At 47.6% G+C, this 10,000-nt stretch overlaps 1 protein-coding gene across 1 annotated transcript in view; it reads left to right on the top strand.

Moving 5' to 3' along the window:
• LOC132451566 (gamma-aminobutyric acid type B receptor subunit 1-like) overlaps positions 1-3,122 on the top strand; it is a 37,032-nt gene extending 33,910 nt beyond the window's left edge. The window contains exons 5-6 of the mRNA XM_060044138.1: positions 834-1,019; positions 2,136-3,122. Of these exons, the coding sequence (XP_059900121.1) occupies positions 834-1,019; positions 2,136-2,209 (260 nt within the window). The 3' untranslated portion in view covers positions 2,210-3,122. The remainder of the gene's footprint in view (positions 1-833; positions 1,020-2,135) is intronic.
• The last annotated feature ends 6,878 nt before the right edge of the window (positions 3,123-10,000 follow it).

The following is a 10,000-nucleotide window of genomic DNA, read 5'->3' as shown; positions in this document are numbered from 1 at the left end:
GGAGGTAAGAGGTATTGGACTGGCTGTTCTCCCAGCACTTTGCAGGAATGCTTCATGGACCTCTGGAGTACGTCCAACACTACTTTCAGACAGAGGGCGGTGGAAAGGAGCTCATATATCCTCAGAGGAAAAGGTCAAACCCCCTCAGAAAACAGTACTTTAGTAGATGTCACAGAAATCGCTCTGCTTAAGTCATCTATATCAGTCGATCAAATTGATAAAATAACTGGCTTCAAATTGAACATAATTATGTTCATTCAAGTATTTGCCTAGAAATGTGGATTTGAAGTATAGTTTAGTATAGTTTATCTACAAGGAGCTCAGTAACTACAAAAGTATTCAAGTAGAGTATTTTAACTATTGAAGCACTTTCCAGCCCTGCGTTTGAGCATGTGCTGCGCCATCACAATGACTCAAGGTGGGTTCCTGTCACGACACCAGCCTGCTGTAACATAGTCACACGTCACGTGGCAATACAGATCTCGTGTGTATGACTGTGCTCACGACGTCACTTGAAAATGTTTCTCTTCCTATGTCACCAGTCTCACTCCCTAATGCGGGCACAATGCCATCATCCTCAGTGTTTAACCACATTTTGATTCCTGAATGTCTCAATGTTTTGAATGTGCTCATGTTAAGAGTCCCACCATATGGAGGTTTAAACATCTGATCCAGAATAAGATATTCAATACACTTTAATTGTCATTCCGCAGTCGGTCCATTCAACAAAATGTGCTCATGCAATGTATTTATTAAATTTAAAAAAGGACCCATTTTAAGGAAACATTGTCAAGGCCATATCCAGACTTACTGTGTGCTCCCCGCTCTGCCAGTGCTGCTGTGTGCGCGCGTGTGGACGTCCCTGGAGAACGGCCGCGTGTCCCACTGGCCCCCGGGGCCCCCCGTAGAGGGCACGGTGCTCAGCTACAGCTGCCTGCCCGGCTTCATCCTCATCGGCCGCAACTCCACCCACTGCAACAAGATGGGCAAGTGGGACACGCCCAAGCCCGTCTGTCACTGTGAGTGGCGCCTTCAGCACGCCGTCCTCATGCCTCGGGGCGAGGGGGGGGCAGCATCACCCAGCGGGCGTCACATGGAAGGCTGCTTCTTGAAACAGTGTCGTCAGCCTAATAGCGTACTTGCCTAAGTCATATTTTAAGGTTTGTTTTTTTTTTAGTGTAAAAAATGTCTAAGTCGGGGCAGCCCGGTGGCTTACCGTGTAGAGCGAGTACCATATAGGCCCAGTCCTTACCGCAGCGACAGGGGTTTGATTCCTGCCCGGGCCTTTGCTGGCATGTCTTCCCCTCTCTCTCCCATGCCTTCCTGTCTTACTCTACAATAAAAAAGGATAAAACCTTCAAATAAAGTAAAATAGTTAACTAAGGCAGATAGTGATTGGGAATGTCAAAATCACACTGATTAGGATGAGGCTTAGGATGTAGCCAATGAGGCGCAGTGAATCAGTAGCATTAGGAGAATAGACTTCGGTTAGATATCACAGTTTGGCCAAAAATAGGAGGCAATTATGCTGTGAGGCTGATGATATGTACATTACACTGATTCTTAAAAGTGGCCGTGTTCATCAATGGACTAGCATTATAGATGATTCAGACCTGCCTGAGATTCATTTAAATAATTGTGCAGCCTTTGTGACATTTAATCAAATCTTTAATACTGAATTGATCACGTTGAAAATATCTTGTTTTCATATATGAGACACACATCTCTGTTTGCCTTCTTGTTCAATATCGACTATGTAGATATGTTATGTAAAAGGAGAAGTACAAAGATAGAGTGAGGAAGTAGAATAGCAGGCCTGTGATTTCATCATGCTCTGAACTTGCTCTGAGCTTGCCGTGAACTGGCTAGTGTTTGAGGGCATTTCCACTTGGTCATGTAGGCCAGTGATGCTACTATCATTCATGACATCATTCATATCAAATTATCTCCCTGTGGTCACTGAAGGTCCCATGGGTCTGATCCCATGAGTAGCGCTGCTATCCCTGGTGACCCGCCAGTGACCCCAGCCTGGGCTGTGTAGTTCCTCAACTCTCCACTGTGCACCAATCCTATCAGTGTATGTATTCACACCGTGTCCCTCTCTCTTCCCTTCTCTTCCTCTGTCCTGTTTACAGATGATCGCCACTACACAGGTGAGATCGCCCCTCTAGTGATGTGTGAATGCATGCTCCTCCACAACTCTGTATAACTATGTGATCTTCTATCAAACCCACTGCATGAGAAGCATACCATGAGCACGTCCATCACTGTCACCTTTAGATTTATCTCACTGCTACTACCAGTGATAAAGACCCCTATAGAGTATATTTAAATAAATATACCCTGCTTAAAGTAATTTAGAAGATTTCCAAAATATATTGGCTACAATTTGTATAAATGTTTGACATTTGATCATCAAATATTGATGTTATATATGTTATAAGCTTCGATGTAGGCCAATCGCTATTCATCGGAATTCATTCTCTATAATCTTTAAATCTCCTACTTCCAAATATTCGTGTATAATCATTTTAATATGATTCATATTTTTATACAATACACTGCACCAGAATGATTACAGTTTGTTGTTTGTTCTCAACGATTATCTTTACTTTGTTTATGAGAAAAAATACAGCTATGTTTACTATCCAGTTAGTAGGATGTTATTTTCCGATATTACTGAACAGCATATTTTTAGCAAGCTTGGTTATTCATTACCTTGTTATTAATCCTAAAACAAACCCAAAAATATGGCTATGTTCAAACGTACATTCATAAACGGACAGTATTATTTATATATCAGTCTACGACACATGTCCAGTAGATGGCAGTGTTGAAACGTGGTAATTTCACCTCGCAGCGTTAGGCTGGGGCCTTCTCGTTCCACGCCATTGTGCTGTGGTGTTAGGGTGAGCCACATCCTACATTGTTTCCTTCCTGCTGACGATCTCTTTAACAAAGTTGACGCTATCTGGAAAACAGTGACGCTAGCATCTGTTATATTCTAGGTTTCTACCCTGAACTCTGGAATATAAAGATTTATCTACAAGTCTACAATAAGATATTCAGAAAGACAGATTCATAGGAATTTATGCATGTGTGACCAAGTATGTTTATATACCTCGTGCATACCTCGTATGTTTGCTGTGATCACCAACGATTCGATTGGTGTTCGGTTATTCCACAAAATATAATCTATTATTTCACTATCATGTCCCCAAGCGTTTTGGTTTAGATTGAAACCGTGATTTGAATAGCTGCGGCTCACAGGACTGAATGATCCTTCAACGACTTTCCATACACTGGTTCTCCGCAACACTCATTTATTCCATGCGCATGTGATTAAATGAAAATGCTCCGTCACGATCGCAGTCGGCCCCAGAGATGTGCTCGGTGTGCCCGGGCGAGGAGCCACTGTAGCGGGCATGAGACGCCGGGCAGCGAGGCGCGGGGATGGGGAGAGAGAGCGCTTGACATCCATACATAGTGATCCCAGCGCAGGCAGGAGGGAGACGGGGAGAGTAAACAGGCTGATGAACAGCGGCGGGCTGGGACGGGCAAAGGGGAGGCTAATACGCACGTCGCCCAGTGGAATAAACAAGGGGGGAGGAGTGGGGAGCAGGGGGGGAACGAAAAGAGAGAACGATTGGATAGGAAAGCGAAATTGGGTTGTCAAAGGGAATATAGAGAGAGTGGGGCGTGTAAGGAGGGGGGGGTTATCTATTATGTTAGCCGGGGATGTGGTGTGGATGTTTTGAACCATCCAGGAAAATAGGCTCTTACTTTATTACATCATTCCAGCCCAATAGGCCCGGTACACCTGTGGCCTGTTGCTGGGCGGAGCTGTCAGGACTGCTCTCCGAAACACTGGGTCCACCACGCACTGAATTGATGTTGTTATTGCCATGGGAATGAGCAGAATGGGGGGGGGGGGGCAGGCCCTGTGCGGAGCACTTTGGAGAGTGGATCATTTGTAATCCACACAATAAATAATTGGACTGGTGACATTTGTCGACAGCCGGTTGATGTTCTCACACCCACATCCCAAATTAAAACAACACATCAAATAAACTCCTTCAATTCGCAACAGCCAATATGGGAAGGCAACAATAGCGATAACCTCATATTGTTATCAGAGTATTTTGAAATATGAAATCCCTCCATCTATATTCATGTCCTCATTTAATTTTCATGAACTTAAAGGTCTGGTATGTGAACTTTAGCAGCAACTTGAAGTGAGATTGCAGATTGCAACACAACCATCCCTTCCTTTCCAACCTCTAGGGTCTCCTGTCCTGGCATGTATTGTGTAAGAAGGTGTCCTGGCCTGGCCTGTGTTGTGTCAGGTGTCCTATACTGTATTGTGTGAGGTGTCCTGTACTGGCCTGTATGCAGGGGTGTCCTGTATTGTATTGTGTAAGGTGTCCTGTACTGGCCTGTATTAGGTGTCCTGTACTGGTCTATTAGGTGTCCTGTACTGGCCTGTATTAGGTGTCCTGTACTGGTCTATTAGGTGTCCTGTACTGGCCTGTATTAGGTGTCCTGTACTGGCCTGTATTAGGTGTCCTGTACTGGTCTATTAGGTGTCCTGTACTGGCCTGTATTAGGTGTCCTGTACTGGTCTATTAGGTGTCCTGTACTGGCCTGTATTAGGTGTCCTGTACTGGCCTGTATTAGGTGTCCTGTACTGGTCTATTAGGTGTCCTGTACTGGCCTGTATTAAGTGTCCTGTACTGGCCTGTATTAGGTGTCCTGTACTGGCCTGTATTAGGTGTCCTGTACTGGCCTGTACTAGGTGTCTTGTGCCGATAGATACTTCCAAATTGAAGTCATCATCTACAAGCCACTGTTTACGTGCAGTGCGGGACGTGAATATAGGTTCCTCTTGATAACATGAACGGTGTAGTTTCATCACGCTTTGGATACCAACTTCCTCCGAAAGAGTGATAGCCTATTTTTAGTTATCGAACAGGGAAACAACCTCAAAAATGAACTTCTCCAAAGCAGGGCTGTATGAGAGAATACACACCATAACCCCCCGTCTGTGGACTGCCTTTTACTACACTCTTTTACACGTGGATTAAAAAGTGGAACTTCAGTATAATAGAATCTTCTAAATGCCTACATAGATACATACATTTGCAAATCATTGGATATCTGGGCAAAAGGAATGAGCATGCTCCTCTTCACGGCGAGGCTATAGGAGACGTTTCAGGAGACAGGGATAAGCATCTCGGACACTTCTAGTTTAACGCCACGGTGTGTGGATGTGTGGAGCTCCGTCTGACCAGCGGCGGATTTTGATGGCGTGTCAGAGAGAGGGTTAAGCTTCTCGGACACTTCCTGTAGAACCCCGCAGTCAGTGTGTGAGGCATTTCGTATACAACATCTCTCGTTAAAAAACTCAGGAATCAGACACAACATAGCTACTTTATCAGAAAGAGATCATAGCCATGACACAGCCCTCTGTCTCCTACAACTAATAGCCCAAGAAACAATTTTCTAGATTTAATTCAAAACACATTCTCTCTAGAGCAGTTTGTCCATTCTGGGCTACAGTAGAAACATGGCCGGACAACATGGCTGCCTCCGTGGCAGAAGACCCACTCCCTATGTAGATATGACGGCCTCACACTAAGCTAAGTATGGGTTTATACATTCCAATCTGCTCACTACATTGTAGACACTTCTACAAACCTTAACAGCACACATTTCGCAAACCCTACATCACAGCTTGTACTAAGTCAAAAGCTCCACAGAGTCACGCTAACTATTTTACCAAATCGTAGCCTACCTTACAACCTGACATCCACTTAAGCATACCGTTTTGTGATTACATCACTCATTTTCCTTTCCCTGGACGCCGTCCTTCTTAATGGCACTAGAACCTAGTAGCATCTTTATGTTTCCCTCTTATTTACTACCATGGTTACTAATTCATAATATGTATGATATCTCAACTAAAATACACAAAATGTAGCCATGTATTTGCGTTTCTACGTTGACGAATCAGAGTTGCAGAGATCTTGAATCACAGCAAAGTGTGTTCTAACATCGACATTGAATTTATTTCACAAGAAAAACATGCTAGCAGAAAACCAGAAGCAGAAAGTGAGTGGAGGCAGGACTCGGAGGACCCGGCGGGCCCTGTGGAGCCCCGTACCTCATCCAACCTATCGAGGAGCCTGCCTGAGAGGAGGCTGGACGGCCAACGGCATCTGCCACTGCCAGATGCCGTTCATTAGCGGAGCTCAGAGGACGGGCAGAGAGGGATGCAGGGACACATCCAGAGAGACGGCCCTTCAATGCCAACATCCAGGGTCTGAACTCGCTGTGGGACGCTCCAGAGCCCCGGTAGAGAGCGGCATTGAGGGGCAGCTCGTGTGCTGAGAGGGGGGGCAGAACCACGAGCAGAGACGACGTTCCTTCTGGTCATCTACAGAGCAGTGGTAGGGGAGACCCCAGGGAGCTGTCGGATCCCAGTGCGGACGGGATCCGTGAGAGGAGGGTTCCAGTGGGCCTGGAGCCGACCCTGGTACACATGGGTGATTATGGTCCTCCTTAGCCCTCCCTAACACCCTATGGCCCCTGGCCTAGAGGCTCAAGCCACCCTTAACCTGATTTATGCCGCTGTCGGGCGTGTGCTGCACAGCTCATGCCCAGTCACAATAACGTAGGTCTGACAGGAGGGTCCGACGGTCAGAGGAGGCTCGTGAGCAGGACGGCCGCTGATGTGATAGCGGATGCTTTGCCGTCCACAATGTGTCCACGTGTAAGGGACGGTCTGAGCGGAGGGACAGCATTTGAAGCCCGCTCCAGCTTGTGATGTGCATGCGATGACCTTTTAGCCGTGGGCTGACATGAGCCCGCTTCAACACAAACCATTGATGTTTAACCACGGCTCAGTCAGTCCATTGGAAACGTTTGGTATAAAGAGGACAGAGGTTGTTTTTATGTCAGCTTGTGACATGTTTCGCTTCCAAATGGCAGCAAAACACATCGGACCATAATGGGTCTTGCCACAAATTGGTAAAGCTTACTGCAACCTATTGTTGAATGAATTGTATTTTTTTGCGCAAGCAGTTTCCTCATTGTGTTAAACTGGCAGCAGCATTAATCCTGGATTTAATAGTAATTTCACTCTGGGCCCTGGGACACCGGCTGTATCCTGCAGCTAGCAGCAGGCATTAGTACCTGATAATTAAGATAGACCTTCTAGCCGGAGAGCCGGTCCCTCTCTCTCTCTCGGTGGGGGTCGTCCTTCCCCACCGAGAGAGACTCAGCAGGGGAAAGGTCAGTGAGAGCCTCTGTGTGTGTGTGGGTGTGTTCGTGTGTGTGTGTGTGTGTGTGTGTGTGTGTGTGTGTGTGTGTGTGTGTGTGTGTGTGTGTGTGTGTGTGTGTGTGTGTGTGTGTGTGTGTGTGTGTGTGTGTGTGTGTGTGTGTACCTGTGCTGGATGCTCCACCCAATCATGTCAAAGTTCAATCTCTGCACACACAGCCTCTCAGGCTTTCATCCACGATAAAGATTTATATTCTTGACCCCATTTAACACCAACGTGCATCCCTACCTGCCTTGGTCTTAGATGGACTGCATTCATTTCCCTTTTTAAGGGATATTGGGATAGCGATGAAAGTGTTAGTACACCGATAACGTGTAAAGACTCTAAAACTCGGTATGCTGATGCAGCCAGTCTCTAAATCAGTGGCTCCCAGCTGTAATGGCGTTTCCCCCTGGACACCAAAACACAGCTAACGAACCGTAGGAGCGGTCTGACGCCAGCGACAGGGGACGGAACCCAATTTAAAACGCTTACTGAACAAAAGTTGAAATGACACTGTGTCCCTCGGTAGAGAGGCGATGCCTAGCACAGCCTTCGCCCACTCTACCCACCTGGCTCCCCTCCTCCCACTCTACCCACCTGGCTCCCCTCCTCCCACTCTACCCACCTGGCTCCCCTCCTCCCACTCTACCCACCTGGCTCCCCTCCTCCCACTCTACCCACCTGGCTCCCCTCCTCCCACTCTACCCACCTGGCTCCCCTCCTCCCACTCTACCCACCTGGCTCCCCTCCTCCCACTCTACCCACCTGGCTCCCCTCCTCCCACTCTACCCACCTGGCTCCCCTCCTCCCACTCTACCCACCTGGCTCCCCTCCTCCCACTCTACCCACCTGGCTCCCCTCCTCCCACTCTACCCACCTGGCTCCCCTCCTCCCACTCTACCCACCTGGCTCCCCTCCTCCCACTCTACCCACCTGGCTCCCCTCCTCCCACTCTACCCACCTGGCTCGCTCAATCAAGGTCCAAGGTTCGATCCGATGGTAAACATTGCATGCATTTGATTGTGTACGTCTTATATAATGACAGAAAACGATGATGTTTAAATGATATTTAAACAGACTTATGTGCTTTTGTTGTGGCTCCCACACGATGCCAGATCACCATGCCAACCAGAAAATCATCGCGCACCAACTTAAGGTTATTGCATTATTATGAAAAACCTCACACAGCAGCACGTACCAGGATGTTATATATTCTAGGGTAATAGCAATTTACACAATATTTCACACACCGCACACTGTCAAAAATGGGTCACTTGGGTACCGGCTCATAAAAAGCAATTGTTCTCTTTGTCAGGACAGGTATTAGTTGTCGTCAAACATTAGTCTTGCAAATTAAGCAATAACTTGCATTACATGGAATCATTTGATCAATAATAACGCAGATCATAAAGACAAAAATAAAAGCCGGTAATATTAGTAACCAGGATTGTTTTTTAATTCCCCAAGGCACCAGGTGACATGGTCGGGACCCCTCCCTCCAGCAATTACCGTGTGGATTAGAGACCTTCCCAAAAAACACACGCAGCCTCCACCAGCCATCAGTCTTATGTCAACGGAGGCTGTCCCTCATCCACGCTGTGCAGCCACGATGCACAAGACTGCCTCCGAGCACACACACCACATCAATGGTGTCCACGCGCACGATGTGTGTGTGTGTGTAGCTAACACGCCTATATTCCTTTGCATGACGGCAGTCCTTGCATTATTCATCCGAGCTTAACGCTGTGGTAATGGCGTGGAGCCGCTCGGGGGACCCGGGAGAGAGGAGAGAACGGTGCACGGAGCCGGCTCCATTACCATCAGCCCCATCTCTCGCTCCCTCCCAGAGCTCCACTCTAGTCGCTTAGTCATGGACGGCAATATTATGACCATCTTTAATTAATATCCCTCGCACAGCGCCGGCGAGGCCGCGTCAGAGACTCCACCGCCATGGTGTCTGGAGCCAGCTTGACAAAAACTGCCGCAAACAATTCTAACATCATGTTAGCAATCATTTCTCATAGGACTCGCAATCCAATGTGGGAGGACTGCTCCCTGGGAGGGGGTCACGGGGTTAAGTGGCTCTCCCCCCCGGCCAGGGGAGGAGAGCAGAGCAGAGAGGCGCTCTCCCCTGCATCCTAATGACCGGGGCTCTGCTCAGTGAAGAGGCTCAGAGAGGGTCTCACGCCGGGCCGTATCTCTGTCTCAGGAAGAGTCCCGACACGCTGGGGGGGGGTCCTTGACCTTGATCCCCTGACCTCTATTGGCGACCAACAAGCAGTTTGAAAAATAACCTATGAAAGATATCACAAATACCACGCCAAATCCACACATGGTTTGTGTGTCTGCTTGAATGCTGGGATCTATTCATGAATGCAATCTGTTTTTCCTTTGCCGCAAGCAGAGATTCAAAAGCACACGAGGCTGGCGTTAAATGGAATCAGGACTGAGTGCTGTGGCAGTAGTAGCATCACAGTGTAGGCCCATGCATATTCATCAGGGCAGTAGCTTGATAACGAATTGCACCGCAGGGCCGTCCTTGGATTGGCTAATACATCCACAACCACAGCGTTGCAAATGCCGTCCAACTTTAGGCAAGTGACATTCAGTCAGCCTGAGCCGAGGAGAGTAAGTGTTGCGTCGGGTTTCGTCGAGTCGTCGTCGAGCCCAGTGAATCT

Source organism: Gadus macrocephalus, chromosome 22, assembly GCF_031168955.1.
Source record: "Gadus macrocephalus chromosome 22, ASM3116895v1".
Taxonomy (NCBI): domain Eukaryota; kingdom Metazoa; phylum Chordata; class Actinopteri; order Gadiformes; family Gadidae; genus Gadus; species Gadus macrocephalus.
The sequence above is the reverse complement of the archived record's forward strand: the minus strand, read 5'-3'. Positions and strand labels throughout refer to the sequence as shown.